This window comes from Euprymna scolopes, chromosome 23 (genome assembly GCF_053919585.1).
Source record: "Euprymna scolopes isolate OS-2025 chromosome 23, ASM5391958v1, whole genome shotgun sequence".
Classification (NCBI taxonomy): Eukaryota; Metazoa; Mollusca; class Cephalopoda; order Sepiida; family Sepiolidae; genus Euprymna; species Euprymna scolopes.
The window spans coordinates 70,229,197-70,256,322 of record NC_136504.1 but is presented as its reverse complement, the minus strand read 5'-3'; the positions used below and the strand labels follow the sequence as shown (position 1 = coordinate 70,256,322).

The following is a 27,126-nucleotide window of genomic DNA, read 5'->3' as shown; positions in this document are numbered from 1 at the left end:
AGCCCAGTCAATATAGTGGAAGCACTTGGACTCATCACCTCCAATAAAGGCAAGGGTGCAGCCCTCCACTGGCAAGGTCATGCTCACAGTCTTCTGGGACCAGGACGGAGTAGTGATGACAGATTTCCTGGCAAAGAGTACCACAATTACAGGAGCCTATTATGCTTCACTTTTGAGGAAATTAAGGGAAGCTATCAAATTCAAGAGGCAGGACAAGATCAGCAAAGATACCTTCCTCCTGCAGGACAACGCTTCGGTCCACAACTCGCATGTCACCAGATCAGAAGCATGGGTGTGTGGTTATGAAATCCTCCCCCATCCTCCCTACTCTCATGACCTTGCACCCTGTGACTTTCACTTCTTCCCAGCCATGAAGTTGTTTTTGAAAGGAAAGTGTTTCCCAGATGATGCAGCCTTGATTTCTTAAGTCACGTCATGGTTGGAGGACCAACCTGGGGTGTTCTACAAAAACGGTCTCCAGAGCTGCATCAAACGATGGGAGAAATGCATAACTCTGGGTTGTTCCTATGTAGAGAAAGACTAATAACTGTGCCAAGTTTCGTTGCTCTACTGCTATGGGAAGTGGGTCAGGGGCATTACTTATTGCACGCCCCGCGTATTCATAATTTTCATCATTTAAGATCTGTCAAAATATTTAATCTTTGAATTGTAGATGAGATCTAGCTTCATTATTTACATTTCGTTTTGTTTTGTGTAACCCATTTTTGTAATAAAGAACAAATATCATCAATATATCTACTACTAATTATTACAATAATATCGTTATCCCCCTCACCTATTATTTATTTATTTTTTTCTTTAACTAATCCAATATAACTACTGTTATAAGCTGAGAAATCAACAACTGATTCTAAGCATAAGCACAGGACGATATCCTAATTCAAAACCTAACAATTATCAAGAGACACACTAGAAATGGATATGGCGTGTTTTTATAAATAAGAAATGAAGATATGCAACTAGGTAATGTCAAATTGAACAAAGCAAGAAGAGAAATTAAATCTACTCAGCCTCTGATATTAGCTTTCGCCTCACTCTCCTTACCCAGCCACAAACTGGATATTTATTAATGACCTCCCCGACAAAACTGCCTCTGAGATTGGTATATATGCTTATGACACTACACTCTATAACAGGCATGACAGGAAAACAAATGAACACATAACTAAAGAAATGGCAAAAACACTAGAGGATGACCTCCAATCTGTAGTGGAATGGGGACATAAATGGATGGTCACATTCAATGCTGCCAAGACCAAACTGGTTTCCTTCAATAACTACAAGAAACCTTCTCTGCCACCAATAGCAATGGCCAGTGACTCCCTGTCTGAGAGTACATCTTTCAAACTGCTTGGCCTAACGTTCACAGTAAACATGAGTTGGAACAATTATATTGAAAACATTGCCAGGGCCGCTGCAAAAAAGGTAGGCTCTCTCTACTGTGCTAGAAAACTACTGACACCTGAAAGTATCCTGTATCTAAGGCCACCATTCGCTCATGTATGGAGTATTGTTGTCACATCTGGGCTGGTGCGTCTACTACTAGTCTCTCGCTCCTAGACAAGGTTAAAAAAAGAGTCGCCAATCTGATAGGCCCCGAACTGGCATCTAAGCTTCAGCCTCTGTCCCATCGACGAAATGTAGCATCCCTCTGTCTGTTCTACAAGTATTTTAATGGTGAATGCTCTGACGAACTGCAGACACTTGTGCCCCCACGATGCAGACACCCTTGACAAACCCGACAGGCAGCTAAATCCCACCCCCACACAGTAGAGATCCCTAGATGTAAAAGATCTTTTTACTCCAGTAGTTTCTTCCCAAGAACCGCTAGACTCTGGAATTTTATTCCAGGATCCGGCTTCCCTAACTGTACTGACATGCAGAAGTTCAAGTGCAACGTGAACCGACATCTTGCTGCCCAAATCCCTACATAGTGCCCCAGTAGTTGCTTACCCTGATAGTAGCCCCCTACCCCTGAGTGGCAATGTGCCTTATTTGGGGTGAAAATGTAATAAAAAAAAATGTCTGATTACAAAATCGTTAAAGTTATATGAAAGAACGTTGTAAACGTACAAACACAACTAATAAAGAAAATACTTCTATTTTTCATAACACTGCAACGTTTCATCATCGACAAAAATACATATTTATAACGGAGACAATTTTCTTCAGATTCTAAAATTTCTGTCTACAAATAAGATTTTTGTTGTAACAATGAAACTCTTGTCTTTTGAAGGTAAGAAAAGTGGTGGTTGCTGATGAAGCTCTTGCTAAAGGTAAAGCGGAAGAGACACAGAACATCGCTGCTGAAGCTCAAAGTGATTTAGATGCAGCATTACCTGCTCTTGATAATGCGATTAAGGTAAGTATGAGCTGCCAGAGGAAATTAGAATACAGAATTAATAAGTGGAACAGCGACCTTCTCTATAAAACTAAGTTCGTGTGTGCTTTGCATGAAGTTCCAATCTTTGCAACCAGAATCACCTATCTTCTGAATTTCCTCCTATGATAGTAAGCATTTTGAGCAACAGTCGTATATTTTTTTTGAATATTGCCAAACCAAAGAAAAACTTTAATATTAGTAAGGCAACTGGTCCTTACTACATTCCAGTCATAGTGCTTAAGGAACTACAACAATATTAGCTCCTATTCTTAAAAAGCTATTCAATAGTTAGATGAAGAAGAAATGCTTCCCAATCAAATTGGAAAACTTCATCAGTCTGACCAATATTTAAAAAATACTAGAAATCGCTTTTCTGTACAGACCAAATAGTTTCATGTGTGCTCTGAGTAAATTGTTTGAAACTCTAATAAATCGAGAAATAAATCATTCACCTCATCAAAACAATATACTCAGTGACAAGCAATATGGATTTCGTCTTGTAAGATCAACAGTTAATGTGCCGACTGTAATGTCATACAAGATCGATGAAGCTAATGACGGTGGCTTTGTTTTTAGAGCAATAAAGCTGTTCGTTTCTATATCAGATGAGTTTGATTTCTTAACTACTTATTAGTAGCTATTTAAAATAAAATCATAGAATTTCTACAACTTTAGAAGAAAAATTTCAAAATGTGGATTTAAAGATCTTATGATGATCAATACAACTTCAACAGCGTCTTTATTGATGATGACATTCTTCATCTTATTATCAACTGGCTTTTCCTGTCTGACATTGCCCGAACTTACTCAAATAATTTATTAAGTAACGGATTTACTAATAAAAAAGAAAGGACAGATTATGAGAACCAAGATTGAGAAGAGAACCTTAAGATAATCAGTCGGATCAACTACTATAAGAATTCTGTGCAACAGGTTGATTATGTGACAAAGCTGCTATTGTTTCGATTGCTTTGTCAATCATTATTGAAAGTTGTCGCCATTGCAAAATCATTTCCAAGTGGGTTACAACTTTATTTGATAAAAAAATGAATAAAAATGTTTTTATTTGTTATAAAGAACATCGTCTAATTTTCCATACATGAAAATAAAGAATCAGAACCAAATATTAAGTTTCTATGTTTTTTGTATAACAATATATGTGAAATAGATTACAATATATGTGAAATAGATAACAATATATGTGAAATAGATAACAATATATGCGAAATAGATAACAATATATGTGAAATAGATAACAATATATGTGAAATAGATAACAATATATGTGAAATAGATAACAATATATGTGAAATAGATAACAATATATGTGAAATTGATAATAGATAACAATATATGTGAAATAGATAACAGTATATGAGAAAATGGATATCAATACATGCGAAATAGATAACAATATATGTGAAATAGATAACAATATATGTGAAATAGATAACAATATATGCGAAATAGATATCAATATATGTGAAATAGATAACAATATATGTGAAATAGATAACAATATATGTGAAATAGATAACAATATATGTGAAATAGATAACAATATATGTGAAATAGATAACAATATATGTGAAATAGATAAGAATATATGCGAAATAGATAACAATATATGTGAAATAGATTACAATATATGTGAAATAGATAACAATATATGTGAAATAGATAACAATATATGCGAAATAGCTAACAATATATGCGAAATAGATAACAATATATGTGAAATAGATAACAATATATGTGAAATAGATAACAATATATGTGAAATAGATAACAATATATGTGAAATAGATAACAATATATGTGAAATAGATAACAATATATGCGAAATAGATATCAATATATGCGAAATAGATAACAATATATGCGAAATAGATAACAATATATGCGAAATAGATAACAATATATATGAAATAGATAACAATATATATGAAATAGATAACAATATATGCGAAATAGATAACAATATATGTGAAATAGATAACAATATATGTGAAATAAATAACAATATATGCGAAATAGATAACAATATATGTGAAATAGATAACAATATATGTGAAATAGATAACAATACATGTGAAATAGATAACAATATATGCGAAATAGATAACAATATATGTTAAATAAATTACAATATATACGAAATAGATAACAATATATGTGAAATAGATAACAATATATGTGAAATAGATAACAATATATGTGAAATAGATAACAATATATGTGAAATAGATAACAATATATGCGAAATAGATAACAATATATGTGAAATAGATAACAATATATGTGAAATAGATAAACATATATGTGACATAGATAACAATATATGTGAAATTGATAATAGATAACAATATATGTGAAATAGATAACAGTATATGAGCAAATGGATATCAATACATGCGAAATAGATAACAATATATGTGAAATAGATAACAATATATGTGAAATAGATAACAATATATGCGAAATAGATATCAATATATGTGAAATAGATAACAATATATGTGAAATAGATAACAATATATGTGAAATAGATAACAATATATGTGAAATAGATAACAATATATGTGAAATAGATAACAATGTATGTGAAATAGATAACAATATATGTGAAATAGATAAGAATATATGCGAAATAGATAACAATATATGTGAAATAGATTACAATATATGTGAAATAGATAACAATATATGTGAAATAGATAACAATATATGCGAAATAGATATCAATATATGCGAAATAGATAACAATATATGCGAAATAGATAACAATATATGCGAAATAGATAACAATATATATGAAATAGATAACAATATATATGAAATAGATAACAATATATGCGAAATAGATAACAATATATGTGAAATAGATAACAATATATGTGAAATAAATAACAATATATGCGAAATAGATAACAATATATGTGAAATAGATAACAATATATGTGAAATAGATAACAATACATGTTAAATAGATAACAATATATGCGAAATAGATAACAATATATGTTAAATAAATTACAATATATACGAAATAGATAACAATATATGTGAAATAGATAACAATATATGTGAAATAGATAACAATATATGTGAAATAGATAACAATATATGTGAAATAGATAACAATATATGCGAAATAGATAACAATATATGTGAAATAGATAACAATATATGTGAAATAGATAAACATATATGTGAAATAGATAACAATATATGTGAAATTGATAATAGATAACAATATATGTGAAATAGATAACAGTATATGAGCAAATGGATATCAATACATGCGAAATAGATAACAATATATGTGAAATAGATAACAATATATGTGAAATAGATAACAATATATGCGAAATAGATATCAATATATGTGAAATAGATAACAATATATGTGAAATAGATAACAATATATGTGAAATAGATAACAATATATGTGAAATAGATAACAATGTATGTGAAATAGATAACAATATATGTGAAATAGATAAGAATATATGCGAAATAGATAACAATATATGTGAAATAGATTACAATATATGTGAAATAGATAACAATATATGTGAAATAGATAACAATATATGCGAAATAGCTAACAATATATGCGAAATAGATAACAATATATGTGAAATAGATAACAATATATGTGAAATAGATAACAATATATGTGAAATAGATAACAATATATGTGAAATATATAACAATATATGGTAAATAGATAACAATATATGCGAAATAGATATCAATATATGCGAAATAGATAACAATATATGCGAAATAGATAACAATATATATGAAATAGATAACAATATATATGAAATAGATAACAATATATGTTAAATAAATTACAATATATACGAAATAGATAACAATATATGTGAAATAAATAACAATATATGTGAAATAGATAACAATATATGTGAAATAGATAACAATATATGTGAAATAGATAACAATATATGCGAAATAGATAACAATATATGTGAAATAGATAACAATATATGTGACATAGATAAACATATATGTGAAATAGATAACAATATATGTGAAATAGATAACAATATATGTGAAATAGATAACAATATATGTGAAATAGATAACAATATATGCGAAATAGATAACAATATATGTTAAATAAATTACAATATATGCGAAATAGCTAACAATATATGTGAAATAAATAACAATATATGTGAAATAGATAAGAATATATGTGAATTAGATAACAGTATATGTGAAATAGATAACAATATATGCGAAATAGATAACAATATATATGAAATAGATAGAAATATATGTGAAATAGATAACAATATATGTGAAATAGATAACAATATATGTAAAATAGATAGAAATATATGTGAAATAGATATCAATATATGTGAAATAGAAAACAATATATGTGAAATAGATAACAATATATGTGAAATAGATAACAATATATGCGAAATAGATAACAATATATGTGAAATAGATAACAATATCAGCGAAATAGATATCAATATATGCGAAATAGATAACAATATATGTGAAATAGATAACAATATATGTGAAATAGATAACAATATATGCGAAATAGATAACAATATATGTGAAATAGATAAGAATATCAGCGAAATAGATATCAATATATGTGAAATAGATAACAATATATGTGAAATAGATAACAATATATGTTAAATAAATTACAATATATGCGAAATAGATAACAATGTATCTGAAATAAATAACAATATATGTGAAATAGATAACAATTTATGTGAAATAGATAACAATATATGTGAAATAGATAACAGTATATGCGAAATAGATAACAATATATGTGAAATAGATAACAATATATGTGAAATAGATAAATATATATGTGAAATAGATAACAATATATGTGAAAGAGACAACAATATATGTTAAATAGATATCAATATATGTGAAATAGATAACAATATATTTGAAATAGATATCAATATATATGAAATAGATAACAATATATGTGAAATAGATAACAATATATGTGAAAAAGATAACAATATATGCGAAATAGATAACAATATATGCGAAATAGATAACAATATATGTGAAATAGATAACAATATATGTGAAATAGATAACAATATATGTGAAATAGATAACAATATATGTGAAATTGATAACAATATATGCGAAATAGATAACAATATATGTGAAATAGATACCAATATATGTGAAATAGAAAACAATATATGTGAAATAGATAGCAATATATGTGAAATAGATAACAATATATGTGAAATAGATAACAATATATGCGAAATAGATAACAATATATGTTAAATAAATTACAATATATGCGAAATAGATAACAATATATGTGAAATAGATAACAATATATGTGAAATAGATAACAATATATGTGAAATAGATAACATTATATATGAAATAGATAACAATATATGTTAAATAAATTACAATATATGTGAAATAGATAACAATATATGTGAAATAGATAACAATATATGTGAAATAGATAACAATATATGTGAAATAGATAACAATATATGTGAAATAGATAACAATATATATGAAATAGATAACAATATATGTGAAATAGATAACAATATATGTGAAATAGATAACAATATATGCGAAATAGATTACAATATATGTTAAATAAATTACAATATATGTGAAATAGATAACAATATATGTGAAATAGATAACAATATATGTGAAATAGATAACAATATATATGAAATAGATAACAATATATGTGAAATAGATAACAATATATGTGAAATAGATAACAATATATGTGAAATAGATAACAATATATGTGAAATAGATAACAATATATGCGAAATAGATTACAATATATGTTAAATAAATTACAATATATGCGAAATAGATAACAATATATGTGAAATAGATAGCAATATATGTGAAATAGATAACAATATATGTGAAATAGATAACAATATATGTGAAATAGATAACAATATATGCGAAATAGATAACAATATATGTTAAATAAATTACAATACATTCGAAATAGATAACAATATATGTGAAATAAATAACAATATATGTGAAATAGATAACAATATATGTGAAATAAATAACAATATATGTTAAATAAATTACAATATATGCGAAATAGATAACAATATATGTGAAATAAATAACAATATATGTGAAATAGATAACAATATATGTGAAATAGATTACAATATATGTTAAATAGATAACAATATATGCGAAATAGATTACAATATATGTTAAATAAATACCAATATATGCGAAATAGATAACAATATATGTGAAATAAATAACAATATATGTGAAATAGATAACAATATATGCGAAATAGATAACAATATATGTGAAATAAATAACAATATATGTGAAATAGATAACAATATATGCGAAATAGATAACAATATATGTTAAATAAATTACAATATATGTGAAATAAATTACAATATATTTGAAATAAATTACAATATATGTGAAATAAATTACAATATATGTGAAATAGATAACAATATATGCGAAATAGATAACAATATATGTTAAATAAATTACAATATATGTGAAATAAATTACAATATATGTGAAATAAATTACAATATATGTGAAATTAATTACAATATATGCGAAATAAATTACAATATATGTGAAATAAATTACAATATATGTGAAATAAATAACAATATATGTTAAATAGATAACAATATATGCGAAATAGATAACAATATATGTGAAATAAATAACAATATATGTTAAATAGATAACAATATATGCGAAATAGATAACAATATATGTGAAATAAATAACAATATATGTGAAATAGATAACAATATATGCGAAATAGATAACAATATATGTGAAATAAATAACAATATATGTGAAATAGATAACAATATATGCGAAATAGATAACAATATATGTTAAATAAATTACAATATATGTGAAATTAATAACAATATATGCGAAATAGATAACAATATATGTGAAATAAATTACAATATATGTGAAATAGATAACAATATATGCGAAATAGATAACAATATATGTTAAATAAATTACAATATATGTGAAATAAATAACAATATATGCGAAATAGATAACAATATATGTGAAATAAATTACAATATATGTGAAATAGATAACAATATATGCGAAATAGATAACAATATATGTTAAATAAATTACAATATATGTGAAATAAATAACAATATATGCGAAATAGATAACAATATATGTGAAATAAATTATAATATATGTGAAATAGATAACAATATATGCGAAATAGATAACAATATATGTTAAATAAATTACAATATATGTGAAATAGATAACAATATATGTGAAATAGATAACAATATATGTTAAATAAATTACAATATATGTGAAATAAATAACAATATATGCGAAATAGATAACAATATATGTTAAATAAATTACAATATATGTGAAATAAATAACAATATATGCGAAATAGATAACAATATATGTGAAATAAATTACAATATATGTGAAATAGATAACAATATATGCGAAATAGATAACAATATATGTTAAATAAATTACAATATATGTGAAATAAATAACAATATATGCGAAATAGATAACAATATATGTGAAATAAATTACAATATATGTGAAATAGATAACAATATATGCGAAATAGATAACAATATATGTTAAATAAATTACAATATATGTGAAATAAATAACAATATATGCGAAATAGATAACAATATATGTGAAATAAATTACAATATATGTGAAATAGATAACAATATATGCGAAATAGATAACAATATATGTTAAATAAATTACAATATATGTGAAATAGATAACAATATATGTGAAATAGATAACAATATATGTGAAATAGATAACAATATATGTGAAATCAAACATATGCAAATTCGATCTTTAAAACTTTTGTATTTTTATGTATTCTTTAGGCTTTGGATGCCCTAGACAAACAAGATATATCCGAAATCCGTGTCTTCACAAATCCGCCAGAATTGGTACAAACTGTTTTGGAAGCAGTTTGTATTCTTATGAATCAGAGGTAAGTACTTTGGATGATTCGTTCTCTAACCTTCTTTGAGTTTACAATTCTTAATCAAAGAGTATATACATGATTAGTTTATTGGATACAGTTGGCAGACTATGGAATTGAAACCTCTGTGGATGTATTGTTGTCAGTTATGTTAGGAAAATGTAAACCTGCAATTATCTTTCAGCTTTCGCTAAAATAACAACTCTCAAATGAAAACTTCTGAAGAATAAGTTGAGCAAGCTTAGGTTGACACAAAGTCATCATCTTAGGATGTAATACTTGATTCAATTGATTGTGAGATGGATATAATTATGCTGATATTCATTCAGTGAGACTAACACTCGAAGTATATTTGCCAACATAAATAGAAAGGAAATAAAATCAGCTTTATTGGTCATATAAATGTTGATAAAACTGGATCAGGGGGATTGCTTGTACTTTCACTTCCACCGAACAAAGAATGGGATCTAAAGAAGCTGCATTTAACTGATCTAAACGTTGACAAACACACAAACGGCAACAAGTCTTCAATGAACATTATTTTTTAATTCTGATTCGGTTCTAACAATAACAATAGAATCTGACTAAACTATGCAGTATGCTAGGCGCTAAAGAAACTAATTGGTACAGTTTACTTTATATTGAGCCCAAAATGTCATCGATTGGTCAACAAAACGAATCATTTGTGTAACTGGACGTGGCTCATTTCGTTGTCTCTGATGTTTGTTTATCTTATTGATTGGGCAACAAAAGAAACTTTGCCTAAAAACCGCTTGTTTGGAATAGTCACTATCTTCTTTTCATCGCAGATAAAGCACACACATGTCATTTCTCGCCAGTAACGAACAGAAGGAGAAGCTGACAAGATGATGGTCTTAGGTATCGAATCATACTCCAACTATCTCTCTTTCTCATATGTTTCAGTACTATTTGAACTTTAATGGAATTTGCACCGGGTATTACTATGACATCATCAGAACTCTGCACATTGGGTGACAGATCAAAACTATAATGGTGTAACCCAATGTCAGATATGTTGAAAGAGTTTTAAGGACTCTGTTGAATACTTGTTTGCTTGCACTGGAAAGAAGGAGAGTGTGCAGATATGTGTAGAAAATGCAACTCATATCTGTCACGTTTGTGAACAGTGGTGCATCTACTGAGACTACTATGAACACGTATGCTAGTGGGAAAAAAGACGTTGTTTGATAAATATTCTAGAGTGAATTCTAGATAGATGTTGTGAGTTCAATACAAAACTTAAAAAAATATTTGATATGAACAATCATCGAACACACAACTGTTACATAGATATTGGGTGCCACGAAGCTGAATGTCGGTAGCCATTTAGTTCTTTAAAGTTATTAGTATTTTTATTAGTATTTTTAATTGGTCATACCTTCATTACAGATCTCCAGTGTCCAACATCTCAATGTCGTCATCTTCCTCCAAAGACTGAGGTGCATTTCGCTGACTGCCACCAAAAGTCATCTACATTCTTTCTTAATATAATTGCTGAATTAATTCAAACAATATGTTTTTAGAAGAATAAAATATTTATTCAGCCAGATGCTTTCTTGTAACCAAAAAATTAAAAGGATGAAGATGGAGAAAGAAAGGGAAAGTCACTTAATTGCTTACTTATTTACCGGTTTGTTATCTAATTTAAAACATTCGCCCTCTTACTTCTTGTACGAAACGTTTTCTAATATTTAATCAATAAATAATAGCTATTAGTAAATGGACCCCATTAATAACATTTTACAAATTGAGATCAGCAGTCTACCCCAATTGATTAAATAAATGACTCAGGTTGAAATTCACAGAAGGTTGCTAAAATAAAAGTCTCCTTAAGAAGGCCAGAGAGTACGAAGGTTGAAACATAATCAAATAAACACCACCAAGATGAGGACACCAGTTCAAAACCGGTAAATAATGCAAATAACAACAAAATATTGAAAATGTTGAAAAGCAGTTAATAACAAATGTGATTATTGCCGATGTTATGGATTCATGTCTCCTCCCTCCAATCTATGATATTGGTTAAGCAATACAAAAGTACACTTTATCCTTGGCGTTTTGGCTAGAAGTAAAGTGTAGCATCTGTTCTAATACTTTACTTAATCTTCTCTGTGATTAGTCAGAGAAGGAGAAATCCTTCTAGACGGAGGTAATTTAAATTTTTACCCCATTTCGGAGTGCCCCTTTCTTGGGAGATGAATTTTTTCCACAATAAAAAAACAACCTTGTGTCTAACTCAGCGCTTGCCAATAATCAGAGGATTATCAATTTTTTAGGCAATTTTCAGCATCCAAAAATCTATTTTATAAGTAAAGTTTAGGTCAAATCAATCAAATACTTTCTTTTTGATTTGCTGTTAAAAATGAATCTGTATTTTTTTTTGCAACTACATTTTATTGTTAAAAAGGAATCTGTATTTTTTTCAACTACATTTTATTGTTAAAAATGAATCTGTATTTTTTGCAACTACATTTTATTGTTAAAAATGAATCTGTATTTTTTTCAACTACATTTTATTGTTAAAAATGAATCTGTATTTTTTGCAACTACATTTTATTGTTAAAAATGAATCTGTATTTTTTGCAACTACATTTTATTGTTAAAAATGAATCTGTATTTTTTTCAACTACATTTTATTGTTAAAAATGAATCTGTATTTTTTTCAACTACATTTTATTGTTAAAAATGAATCTGTATTATTTTTTGCAACTACATTTTAATTAAGGTGACAAAAACTAAAATTATGGAGGATTCAAGAGTGCTGCTGAAACCATTCGAGCTTTAACTCAGTCAGCAGCTTAAGGAGTAGATAAAACATCACCTCTGTATGTAATCAATATCAGTGTCATCTTCATCCTTGTCTATTTATAACTTCCTCCAATTTATTCTAATGCATACCGATTATCTTGGCAGTGACACCTATAACAGCTGCTCCATAACATTGGCACCCATCAAAAATGGTGATTTGCTTAGCAATTAAAGAAACTTAGGATTATGTACTTTCTGACACAATAATAAGAATAATTTTCCCTTGGCACATAATAAATCGAAAACCATCGTGAACATCTGCAAGCAATAGTCGTTAGGGTATTCGGGTGGTAAATCACTGTATAAGTTTTCCCTTTTTTCCACTAGTGTAAAGTTGGATTTTATTTGCTGTCATGTTCTTTTGATGTTTATGAATGGTAGGAGTCAGTTCCTCCATTATGGCTACGACTCTGATTTCCTTCCTCGATTTAACTTGGAAAACAGATACACTCGAATTCTATAACTATCACCAATTAACTGAGTGTGTTATTTATATTTTTAAGGGTGATATCAATTTTCAGTTTTATTGTATCAATATTTAATGTTCCAAATGATATTGAGTTCAAGGTCAAATAGGAAACCCCTCACACCCCACACTGATTCATGTAGTTGCAAAACCCACGTAGAAATATATGAAACACATGGAAATGGAATGGCAATGAAGGTTTTGTACTGTTGGATCTGTAATGAATTAACCCTAACCCAGAAGGACCATTTTATTAGGCCGTGGATGTTGCCTCTTTCTTTGTTAGGGGTGAGGAGAAGAAATATCAGAACTGCATATTTTTGGATCTGTCCGCTTACTTTGTTTATATTCAGTTTTTAAGTGATTTCTTATTAAGTCTAATTGTGTCAAGCTTCCAACTCGAGTTCTTGCTCTTTGCGTCTATCCTATCTTGTGTGACACTATTTTCTCGAGTTAGGAAATATTCACCCCCCCCAGGCCAGCTATCTGACTCCTGTCTGCCCTTTATTTCCCTTTTATTTGCTAACATCCCTCCTGCTAATTTGAGTCACCAAATACACGGACGAACTTTTAATATTCAACTGTGATTTGATGCTCAATAGTTGCTTTATCACTCGTCACTCGTTTTATGTCCATCCATGTCAAGAAGATCTGCAGAACGTTGGCTGTTGACATAATTTGGGTAATTGACCAGCGATTTCTGCCTTGATCTAAAAAAAATGCTACCTTAATGTATGAATTGTCGTATTCGTTGTGCTGTGTCCAACTTCAGTTGTAAGCAAGCAATTTCATAACAAAAATTTGTATTCAAAAATATATTTTATTATAACTTAACTAACATGGTGGATACATTACCTAATTTAAATATAAGATAGACGTATTTAAAGTCTACATATTTGTTTGCTCAATTTCATACACCTATTGATTTTCCACCTCAGTAATATCTTTAATCTCTATCACGTCACGTGACCAATCCAACTCAGCCCAGATTATCCAAATTTCTCAGGTGTAACCTTTACTCCTCACTACACACCTCCATGTATTTTAAATAAAACTAATATTGCTAGTCACCGTTTGTCACAAATCTATTGGGAATGAACAAAGCAAATCATAATTTCACAATGTTGAGTTGTTAACATGATATTTGAAATAGAATAAATGAAATGTCGTTTGAAAATTATTGAGTAATTGTTTTGATTTTCTTGCTTAGAACTGATTGGTCAACAGCCAAAGCCATGTTGGGAGAGCCTGGATTTTTGAAACGGATGGTGGATTATGACAAAGATTATATTTCTGATGCAATCCTGAAAAGATTAAAAAAATATATTGATAATCCTAAATTCCAGCCAGAACACGTCGAGAAAGTGTCCAAGGTAAGTCAGTGATGATCAATTGTAATTCCCTATATTGTTGTTATCCAATACGAAAACTCCTAAATAACTCCAGGTCTTTTGCTTTTCTTGGATTCCTCATAGACACTGGATTAAGATAATATCAAGTTAGGAGAAATTGGAGTTTATACAACACTTGCTTCATTATGTAATGTTCATAAGTACAACTCTTTTGCACACCTAGCTTTTAAGTTTTTCTTCAACTGTGGTAGATTGCAAGTTTTCTGCCCTTTTTAAATCATTTTATGGACTGGTTGCAAGTGACTTTTTTTTATTACATTTTCACCCCGAACAAGGCACATTGCCACTCAGGTGTAGGGGGCTACTATAAGGGGCAGCAACTGCTGGAGCACTATGTTGGGGTTTGGGCAGCAAGATGTCGGTTCACGTTACACTTGAACTTCTGCATGTCAGTACAGTTAGGGAAGCAGGGACCTGGAATGGAATTCCAGAGTCTAGTGGTTCTGGGGAAGAAACTACTAGAGTAAAAAGATCTTTTACATCTAGGGATCTCTACTGTGTGGTGGTGGGATTTAGCTGCCTGTCGGGTTTGTCGAGGGTGTCTACGTCGTGGGGGCACAAGTGTCTGCAGTTCGTCAGAGCATTCATCGTTAAAGTACTTGTAGAACAGACAGAGGGATGCAACGTTTCGTTGATGGGACGGAGGCTGAAGCTTAGATGCCAGTTCAGGGCCTATCAGATTGACAACTCTCTTTTAAACCTTGTCTAGGAGCGAGAGACTAGCAGCAGATGCACCAGCCCAAATGTGACAACAATACTCCATACATGGGCGAATGGTGGCCTTATAGAGGTACAGGATACTTTCAGGTGTCAGTAGTTTTCTAGCACAGTAGAGAGAGCCTACCTTTTTCACAGCGGCCCTGGCAATGTTTTCAATATAATTGTTTCAACTCATGTTTCCTGTGAACGTTAGGTCAAGCACTTTGAAACTTGATGCAAACAACTGTTGACTTGTTAGCATAACCGTCACAATCTTATCGAGAGAGAGAGAGAGAGAGAGAGAGAGAGAGAGAGAGAGTGGAATAGGGTTAGGGTTTATTGCATACTATAAACTCTTTATCAGGCATCCTTTCAGAAAGTATGCATTTTCTCTTTAAACAAGACGAGCCCAATACAATACAGATGTTTCAATGCAAGCTATTAATTATGACCTCAGATAATGTTGTTGCATGTTTTTGTGTGGTGTGAAACATGGAAACATGGTTATACAGTCTGATTATACTATGGATCATGTGAGGGTCAGCTAGAACCTTATATGAAAACAAGTGAAGCATGCATGGTGCACCCTGAGTGCACAGTGAACGAGGCATAAACAAATGACTAAGTTCAGCATTCCCCCACCCCCATTTAGCCCCAAAAGTCCCTAGGGGATGTCAAATCCTAGTGAAAATGAACAAATGGTGCAGTTTTAAGCCTTATCATATGTAAATTTGAGTTCTGCACCGTGCCTAAAAAGAAATAGCCATTCCATCATTTACTCCGCGCCCCCATTTAGTCCCAAAAGTCCCCAAGGCCTTAACATATTTAAATTTGAGTTCAGCACCATGCAAAACTGCTAAATAGACATACCCAGAAAATTTTGGACAAATATGGTAAAATAGTCCCAAAACTGGAGTGTTTTTATTAGCCCTAAAGGAGTTCCTGGGGCAAACCCAAGAGTTATCATTAAGTATAGACAAACAAAATTATATAGAAATCAGTTAGTCACAACTTTTTAGAAAGTTTTATAAAAATCCAAGGCATTAATTTTTTTAATAAGCACAAAAGTGTCAGTTTTAGCCATTTTAACCTGAAAGGCACTCCTAGGGGGGCAACTGGACTTTTTTTACTCATATCGTGAGTGTTTAATATTTGTGCAAAATTTCCAGAAATTCCAAGGCGTAGTTATTGAGAAAAGTGCAGACGGATGAACGGACAAGGGTGAATTTATAGGCACTCTCCTTTTGTCGGGGGACCAACTAGATATTTCATTGATTAGTTTAAACATTTGAAAGAAAGATCTCAAATTAAATCATTTTGCTGAAGCTGGACATGTAATATTCAGATAGTGGTCCCTGGAGCTTCATTCTTCAAACGACAATTCAGAAACAACTCTTAAGCAAAGAAATGGACTTCGATTATTTCACTTCAATGAAATGAAGTTCATGTTAAAATCGTTTGTATAGTTTGGATTACGATTTTCATCTTAGTTGTTATTTGCACAATATTTCGGCTAATATAATCTCTGACCTTCAGGTTCATCTTTCAAACTTGGGAATCTTTATGTTGAACTCAATCATTTATTAAATCCATGGAGGTAGATTAATCTTGTTCTATCAACCATGTCTGAGTAGAAGTATTATTCTTAGTTATTATCGCCTGTGGTAAAAATCTGACCTTCAACCTCCAGAAGACGGTCAAAATTTTTTAAACCTTTAATTTAATATTATATTGATTTTAGAAAGAATGAAAATTTGTTGGAATATAATAATATAAGGAGACCTTTAGAGACACCTTCCTTTGTCATCCTGCATTTAGTCAACATGTTATCGATATTAATGCTATCAATATTAATGCTATCGATATTAATGCTATCGATATTAATGCTATCAATATTAATGCTATCGATATTAATGCTATCGATATTAATCAGTCTCAAAACATCTGATTCCGATTCAATTTTAAAAATATCTATTTTTTTAAAAGTTTCTTTCAGAAAATACTTATTCCGAACAGAATAATTGATAGCATGAAAAAATTGTTACTTAATGTCCTACACGATCTGTAATGATTATCTGCATCTTTCTTCAATATAAACAAATTTAAAATGTCATTATTACGTATAAAATAACCTTAACACTGATCCTAATTGACTTAAATATGTTTGCTAGCTCATCTTACTGTGATCAATATAAACTGCTTTATTACTTGAGTTGTTTATTGTTCTTAGATAAATTGGACGTGAATATACTTTTGATTACTTCACTTTCTTTCATTACAAATTTGTGACTTTTGTGTGATTTCTTCTTCAACACTTGTATGTAATGACTGATTTTTCTAATCAAAATTGAAAATTTTTATGTGACTTTATTATCGACTGCTGTAAATTAATTGTGATGTTTTTCTAATCTAAATTAGGACTTTTTTCTTGTGTGACTATATCAAGAAGCATTTCGTCGGATATCTCTTTTCTTATAATTGTCTTTACTGGTTTTATGTGTCAGAGTCACCATCTTGGATTTCATTCGTCTTAGTGGCTGAACTGGTATGGATTGATTTTGAATTAGTTGATATTTGAACAAGAAAATTCTTAAGAAATGTCAAACTAAACAAAAGTTTATTGGTGGCCTTAATGAACCAAGATAATTTTTTCATTTAAATTATGGGTGATAAGAAAAAGAAATATATCTTCTTAAAGGCATAAATCATGCATAATTCAAACAATACAAACTTGCCTCCTCCCTTGATGCTTGCATTTACAAATATCCGAAGGCTTGGAACTAATTTAGATGATGTTGAATCATTTCTAGTAAACACCCCGGATATCTTAGCACCAAATTAAACTAACCTACACTCCTCCATTCCCTCTAACCACTTTAACATGCCTGGTTATCTCCCACTCTTCCGTAAGGACTCAGACAGACATATGCATGAACTTGGAGTCTATATTCGAAACACCCTCCCCTTGACTAGAGAAACAAAACTAGAATCAGACGACCAGGCCTTTATGTGCTTCAGACAAACATGCAACATAACATTAGCTACTTACACTTTCTCTACTGCTCTCCCTCAACCCAGTACTGTACAATAATAAACAAAGTCTCTGATATCACTCTGCCTCGATACTAGCGCTGAAGTACATGTATTTGGTGACTTCAATGTCCACCAGAGTAACTGGCTTGGATTCTCTACTTACACAGACACAGCTGGTACCACAACACATAGCTTCTCTATATCTCATTCCCTATCACAGACGGTTACACTTCCGACAGACCAGCAAGATCAATATACCTCACTTCTAGATCTACTACTGACCACAGTTCCCAATGATTGTATAACCAATGTCCACAGCCCACGTGGTAACGCTGATCATGCTGTGATAATGGTAGAAATCGCCCTAATTTGTCGACCCAAAACTTAAGAGCCTGACTGGGAAACCATCAGAGATGCCCCCTTTTCTCTTCCTGCTGAACGGTGAGCAAATGAGACCAGTGAATGGTTCAAAACTGCAATTGAAGCACGTGTTCCCATGCAGAAATTCTATAGCAAGCCCGACTCTCCTCAATGGTTTACTTCTACTTGCGCAGCTGTCATTGTTCAAAGGCAGCATGCATACCACAGATTTAACCGACATAAGTCCAGTTCAAACATAGAGAAGTTTATAAAAGCTAGAAGTAATTGTAAGCGAGAAATAGCGACAGCTAAGAGAGAATATACTAAAACCACCAGTAAACGCATTGAAGCACAAAAATTAGGATCCTATGATTTTTGGAAAATCTGTAACACACTCTCTTATGAAGTTATTTAAGGACCCCTGATCTTCGAAAACTTGGCTCGTGTCATCTGGTACTTCTAGAGGCCGTCATATTGAATCTGGTATGCTGAAAACGAATAACAAAACTCATGCAGGAAAGAAGGACAACAGACGCTTGAATTCTATTCTACTTTCACAAAATATATTACAGATATTTTTACAAATATAATTTTTTTTACAAATATGATTTTTTTTACAAAAATATGGTTCAGTTCTTAGTAAGTTTTTATAAGTCTCAAATCTCTCTTCTCTTTGGAGATAGCCTCAGATGGATTGGAGGAGGTGTGTGGCGGTCACGTCTTCAAGGAGCAGTATTGTTACTTCGAGTTTCGTGCACACTCTCTGGCTGGAAACTGACTAATTTCGCATGACACTAAAATTATATATTGGTGTGCGTGTTCGGGATGGAAAATTCCTAAGCCAATCAAATTACACCACGCATTTGCAGAAAAACCCAACTTTTGCGGGTGTGCAATTCAGCCACACCAGCCAGCTCTGCAGTTGGGACAAAAATATGATATCCATTCCCATGACCTCAGGGGTCATCGGCTGTCAGTCAGAACCCCTGGTACTGAGTTCGTCAGGCCAGACAATGCCAGCGTTATTGTTCTAACATTTCCTCTCGTCAATTTTGAATAACAAAATGTATCTCTGATTTTCAAACAATAAAGCAAATATATATATTTTGACAATGAAATAAAATATATATCTATATCCCTTACTTTAAGTCTTTGGGATATCTTCCGTTTCCCGGGATCTATTCCCAATGAGGGGCAAATCACGTCACAAATCTACAACAGTGTAGTAAATGATGGACAATCTATGATTCCCCCACTATCAAACAATCATGAGGTTGTTTTTATGGCAACCGAGAAGGCTAACATGCTTGCCAGTCGGTTTGCCTTAAACTCCACATTGGACTCAGCAAACCACTCCCTCCCTGAGTTTCCTCTGCGGACAGACGCCACACTAGATGATCTAAAAGTCACCCCTTCTCAGGCGCAGGATATCATAAAAAACCTAGACATCTCGAAAGCATGTGCATTCGATCTCATTCCGGCTGAACTATTAAAAAAATGCTGTGGTTGCTCCAGTTCTCTCCAAACTTTACAACAAATGTCTCAATGAATCTTGCTTTCTTGACTGCTGGAAAACTGCTTCTGTTGTACTAGTTTTCAAAAATTCTGGCGAAAGGACTGACCAATTAAATTATCGCTCCATTAGCCTTCTCTCGCTTATTGCCAAAATATTTGAGACCATAATTAATCAAGCTCTAGTCCATCACCTTACAGCTGCTAAACTTCTGATCAACCAACAATATGGATTTAGGCAAGCCCGTTCCACATCAGATATCCTAACTGTAATCTCTGAACGTATATACTATTCACTGTACAAAGCAGGGGAGGGTAAAGTGGTAGCCCTAGATGTATCTAAAGCTTTTGACAGGGTATGGCATGATGGTTTTCTCAGGAAAATCAAATCATATGGTATCGCTGGAAAAATACATGACATAATTAAATCCTTCTTAAGTAAGAAAAGAATACAGGTTGTCCTCGACGGGAGTACTTCAAGGATCTATCTTTGGGCCTTTATTATTTTTAATATTCATAAATGACCTCCCTGATAAAAGTGTCTCTGAGATGGGTATACTTGCTTTCGACACCACGCTCTATAACAGGCAAAAAACAAATGAACACATATCTAAGGAAATGGCAGAAACACTAAAGGATGACCTCCAATCTGTAGTGGAATAGGGACATAAATGGATGGTCACATTCAATGCTGCCAAGACTAAGCTTGTTTCCTTCAATAATTACAAGAAACCTTCTCTACCACCAATAGCAATGGCCAAAAACACATTACCTGAAAATACATCTTTTAAACTCCTCGGCCTAACGTTCACAGGGAACATGAGTTGGAACAGATACATTGAGAGCATTGCTAAGGCTGCTGAGAAGAAGGTGGGCTCTGTCTACCATACTAGAAAACTACTTACGTTTGAAAGTATCCTGTACCTCTATAAGGTCACCATTCGCCCATGTATGGAATATTGTTGTCATATTTGGGCTGGTGCATTTTGCATTTGCTACTAGTCTCTCGCTCCTGGATATGGTTCAAAAGAGAATCGCCAACCTGATGGATCCTGAACTGTTATCTAAGATTCAGCCTCTGTCCCATCGATGAAATGTTGCATCCCTCTGTCAGTTCCACAAATATTTTAATGGTGAACGCTCTAACGAACTACAAACACTGGTATTCCCTCGACGTAAATACCCCCATCAAACCCGACAAGCAGTTAAATCCCAGCCCTACACAGTAGAGATCCCTAGGTGTAAGAAAGCCTTCTACTCCAATTGTTTCTACCACAGAACTGCTAGACTTGTCAGGTTAAAACGTGAATTTATTACTTGTCATAGTAAATAGCTAATAATAATATAACTTCTTGGGTTAAAACGTTAATTATATTATCATTTGTTGGGTTTCAAAATTTAATGATATTATCACTTTTTGAGTTAAAAGGTTAATAATATTATTACTTATCGGTTTAAAAAGTTTATAAGATTATTACTTGTCAGGTTAAAAAGTTTATAATTTTATTACTTGTTAGGGTAAAAGGTTAATAAGAATTTAACTTAGCGAGTTAAAAGGTTTATAACATTATCGATTATCGAATTAAACTGTTAATAAGATGATTACTTGTTGGGTTAAGAAGTTAATAAGATTATTACATGTGATGTTAAAAGGTTTATAATATTATAACTTGTCTGGTTAAAATTTTTAAAGATTATTACTTGTCAGGTTAAATGGCTAATAAAACTACCACTTGTCGGGTTAAAAGGTTAATAAAATTATTATTTTCCGGATTAGAAGATTAATAAGATTATCACTTTTCGGGGTAAAAGGTTATACGGTTATTACTTGTCAGGTATAAAATTTAATAATATCACTTGTCAGATTCAAAAGTTTATAAGATTATCACTTGTTGTGTTAAAAGGTTAATACGATTATCACTTGTTGGTTTTAAAAGTTAATAAGATAACTAATTAACGATAAAATGTTAATAAGATTATAAATTGAGATTAAAAGTTTAATAAAATTATTAATTGTTATTTTAAAAAGTGAATTCATTGTCAATTTGATTTATGAACAATTCTATGAAGGGATTAGAAACAATGGCTAAAAAAAGTTATGATAGGAACTAATAAGAACGAAATATGATTACTGCAAGACAGAAGGCAATTAAATTTATTACATTTATTAAATTTATTAAATTTAGTTTTGAAAAGACCAAGGCTGTAGGTAGATAGAAAACAAAGGGAGTCGCACAAACTTGCAATCTTTGGAAAGAAGCTGCTGGAGAAGAGATTATCCTCAACGGGGTTGTGAAGTCGGTTTTGTAGTCTGTCAACACAAAAAGTGATCTGAGCCCCCCCCCCCTGATGTAAGAACACTACTTAGAACTTATTGTTGTACAAGTCTAACTTATTAACACCGTGTCCCGACTGCCCATTCACTATTGGTTATCTCATTTAACATAGACTGAAATGTGTGTGCTCTGCAGCTGGGGTCAGGTATTTCTACCAATTTCATGACTTTTATCATGTTTGCGTCACTATTTTCTAAGTTGATATCCCAATTGCTCATGACTTGTAAGGTTTCCTAGTCATTGTGAAATGAAATCTTAGACTCATTAAATATTCAATGTTTCTAGATCAGCAATCATCAAAGACAAATTACAATCAGTGCTTTGATTTGTCTCAAAACGTTTGTACACATCATTTCTGTATCAAGTTTGGAAAGAAAGAAATGTCGTTATTTTACTTCATCACTTTACAGCTTTCTAAGTTGTACACAGTCTTAGACTTTTTTGATGAATTGGTGTCTTAATATCTTGCTTTGCCTTTCAAGTATAGTAATTAGTTGGAAAATATTAAGTTTAACTGTCTTTGCCGTCCAAAAATGGATATTAGTGAGGTACATCTAAAACATTGCATGCTTTATGAATTAAAAAAAAGAAATTTAGCTGCAGAAACTACAAGGAATATTGAAACTGTCTGTTGAATCTTCTGAATGATCAAAAAATGTCAACGGTGGGTTACAAAATTTTCTTCTGGAAATGTAAACCTATTGGATAAGCAGCATTCCATAAGGCCAAAATTAATTGATGAAGACACCATTAAAAACGCTGTGGAGGCCAAATCAAAGTTAACCAGTAGAGAATTAGCTCAACAATTTAATATAAGCCATACTACAATCATTGTATGACCTTCACGAGTTAGGAAAAATTTCAAAACTTGAACACTGGGTTCCCCAGTATTTGACCGACGCTAAAGAAAATCAAAGAGTGACTATTTTGCTTTCTAGGAATCATCGTGAACCATTTTTGCAAAGAATTGTAACTGGAAATGAAAAATGGGTTATATACAAAAATAAACAATGTAGAAGACAATGTTTAGATGGAAACTATAATCCACAACCTGTTACGATACAAGGACAACACCCAAACGAGGTTATGCTTTCTTTATGTTGGGACATGAGAGGACTTATTCATTATGAGTTACTAGAGTTTAACGAAACAATCACAGCAGTAAAATATTTTTTGCAGCTGGATGATCTAAGCGTTGCTCTATCCAAAAACCGGCCAGCATTATTCAATGTAATGTGAGATCTCACACAGCAAGAGTCACTCAGGAAAAAATCATAAGTTTCAAATAGGAAGTTTTGCCTCGTCTGCCTTATTCACTTGATATTGCTCCATCCTACTACCATCTTTTCCAGTCCTTGTTTAAACAATAAAATATATAAAAATGTCGACCAACTAACAAATTACATGAATTTGTTTTTCTCTTAAAAATCAAAAAACTTTTTTGAAGAATGCACCAAGAAGATATTTGATAGAAATCATAGAAAATGAGGGAAATTATTGTAAAGATTAAAAATGTCAATGAATGTTTTAGACGAAATAACTGTGCTGGACAAAAACGACATTATTTTCTTTTTAATCTAATAGTTAGCACCTTTAAGGTTCTGCACAATAGCAGGCAGTGACCTCAGGCATCCAAATTCTATCTCTTTTTCTCGTCATATTTCTCAGTACTAGGACTCATAATTGAGTTTTAGAGAATACAAACAAAGAGTTATCCTTTGGAATTACACCGCAAGTTCATTTACAGACTATTGATCGGCTATTTCTGAAATAACAGGAAAGGCTTGCTTGTCTGTGGCAATTCTTTCGGTTATCAATTTTTTCTCATCAGTTTGCCATTTCCTTTGAACGGAAAACATTTAGAAAACGTTGAACTCAAGAATTATTTTTATGTTCTCTTTTATGGTCGATTCGTTGAAAGACGAAGCCACACATTTTTCATTGAAATGAATGTTAAAAGTGAAAGTTAATGGCAAAACTACTTACACTAAAAAACACTTGAAATATGATCACTATTCTACCATATGGTTTATAACAAAAACGTGCTTCAAAACACTTCATTATAAAATTGCACAAATTCATTCCAGAGAAAAATCGTATTCGGTCATTCTTTTACTTTACGATATAATAATCTTAATTATGTATTAGTATGGTGAGAGTGTTAATCAATAGGTTGGAAGATCGAGGTTTAATCCTTTGTTGAGTCATACCTAAAACTAAAAGATAGTACTTGATGTCTCCTTACTAAGCACTCAGTATTTTAAGATGAGGATCAAGAGTAAGTAGAGAAATCCAGGAAAAGGAGTGGCACCTTTCTCTACTTCTTTGTGGAGTAACCAATAAAAAAGGATCCTTCAAATTGCCTTGACTACGGTTGATTCATTTATTATGTGACAAAATGAAATGTAAAGTGTGAACAATTAGAATTTAGCATATTTTGGAACATGTTACACATGTTACACACTAGATGTGCATCAAGTTGAACATGTTACACATTAGATATGTCGCAAGACAAATTCAGAAAAAATATAAATGTTTTTTTTTCAAAATTGCTATGAATATTTCTGAGGAATTGGTGTTCAGATTCTCGATGTAAACAATTAAAATATACAAATAATTTTTAAAATAAGAAACTTACTCCCCAATTGTTTTCACGACTACATTTATTTTATTTATTAACCACTTGTCAAAGAAGTTGTAACCTTAAATGGGAACCGTAAACAATATTCTTGGGGTCATAAATCACCATTATCGTCATCGTCATCGTCATCAACATCATCATCATCATCGGTTTAACATCTGTTTTACATGTGAGCATGCATTAGACGGTTTTTAGAGATTGACTTCCAAAGTAACCCATTTCTTTTCCTTAGATACATTTCTATCACTTCCTTCCTTCTCCGGTGAATAAACCCTGATACCTTAATTTTTATATATTTAATAACCAAGAACTCTTATCCATTTTTTCAACGTGATCATGTCATTGCAGTCTACTCTTCTGCATCCAGATTTAATCGTCCTCTGAGGTCATGAGATCTAAGCCTGTTTTCAAGACTTACATTACACACTCATCATGTCATTTTCATATCATTTCTATCCATGTCCTCAACCGTCACTTCCATACATCATCACACTGCGTACATAAGCATTATAGACTCTTCCCTTGGTCAACAGCAGTAAAGCTCTGTTGATAAAAAATGTCAGAATTTTCCTGAACTTACTCTATCCACTTCTTATTCTTTCAATCCCACTGGCATCTGCATATCTTTGTGCTTCAACAGTGATCACCAAACTAACAAGGTACTTTCTCTACATCTTCTAATTATCTTTTCTTGCACACAAATTAGTTAATTCTCAACACCAATAGTTCCACTATCCTTACAGATACCACAAGAAATTGAACTGCACTCAACTCTTTTTCCACAAATAAAACAGATAAACGTTCTTCTTTTGGGGGCTTTTCAGCACTACAAGCACTGATCATCTCTTTGGTCTTGGTAATATTCACTATCAGACTTTAGTTTCTATAGCATTCTTCCAAGTAGGTTATCCAGACAAAATCAGCATTTTTTCTGGACGACTCATATGGAACTTGCTGGACAATGTATCAGAGACACAAATGAAAAGCACAGAACCCTGATATACTTCTACTTCAACATTAAAGCTGACACAAAATGAGCTGTTAATTCTAACGATTTTCAGCATTTCTGCATATTGCCTTCACCAACCACTCGTTTGATTCTAAATACACAAAGCTCACCAGAGAAGCTCTCTTGGCGCTTTATCAAATGTTGTCACCAGATCCACAAAGCAAGATAAAGGTTCTTCTTCTTACCAAGTTACTTCCCTTACATTTTTCTCAGAATATATTTATCTTAAGATAATCAAGCAAATGAAGTGCCACGTAATCATCTTCTTGACATAAGAATCATTTGCTCGATTAATTTTGGATAAATCAATATTCGAATTTCTTCAAATTCTTACATTTCAGATAAACGTGCAAAATAAAC

At 31.2% G+C, this 27,126-nt stretch overlaps 1 protein-coding gene across 1 annotated transcript in view; it reads left to right on the top strand.

The window, feature by feature from the left end:
• Window positions 1-27,126, top strand: part of LOC145245981 (dynein axonemal heavy chain 6-like) — a 632,504-nt gene that overhangs the window by 290,984 nt on the left and 314,394 nt on the right. The window contains exons 54-56 of the mRNA XM_080107771.1: window positions 2,258-2,383; window positions 10,369-10,478; window positions 14,975-15,137. Of these exons, the coding sequence (XP_079963897.1) occupies window positions 2,258-2,383; window positions 10,369-10,478; window positions 14,975-15,137 (399 nt within the window). The remainder of the gene's footprint in view (window positions 1-2,257; window positions 2,384-10,368; window positions 10,479-14,974; window positions 15,138-27,126) is intronic.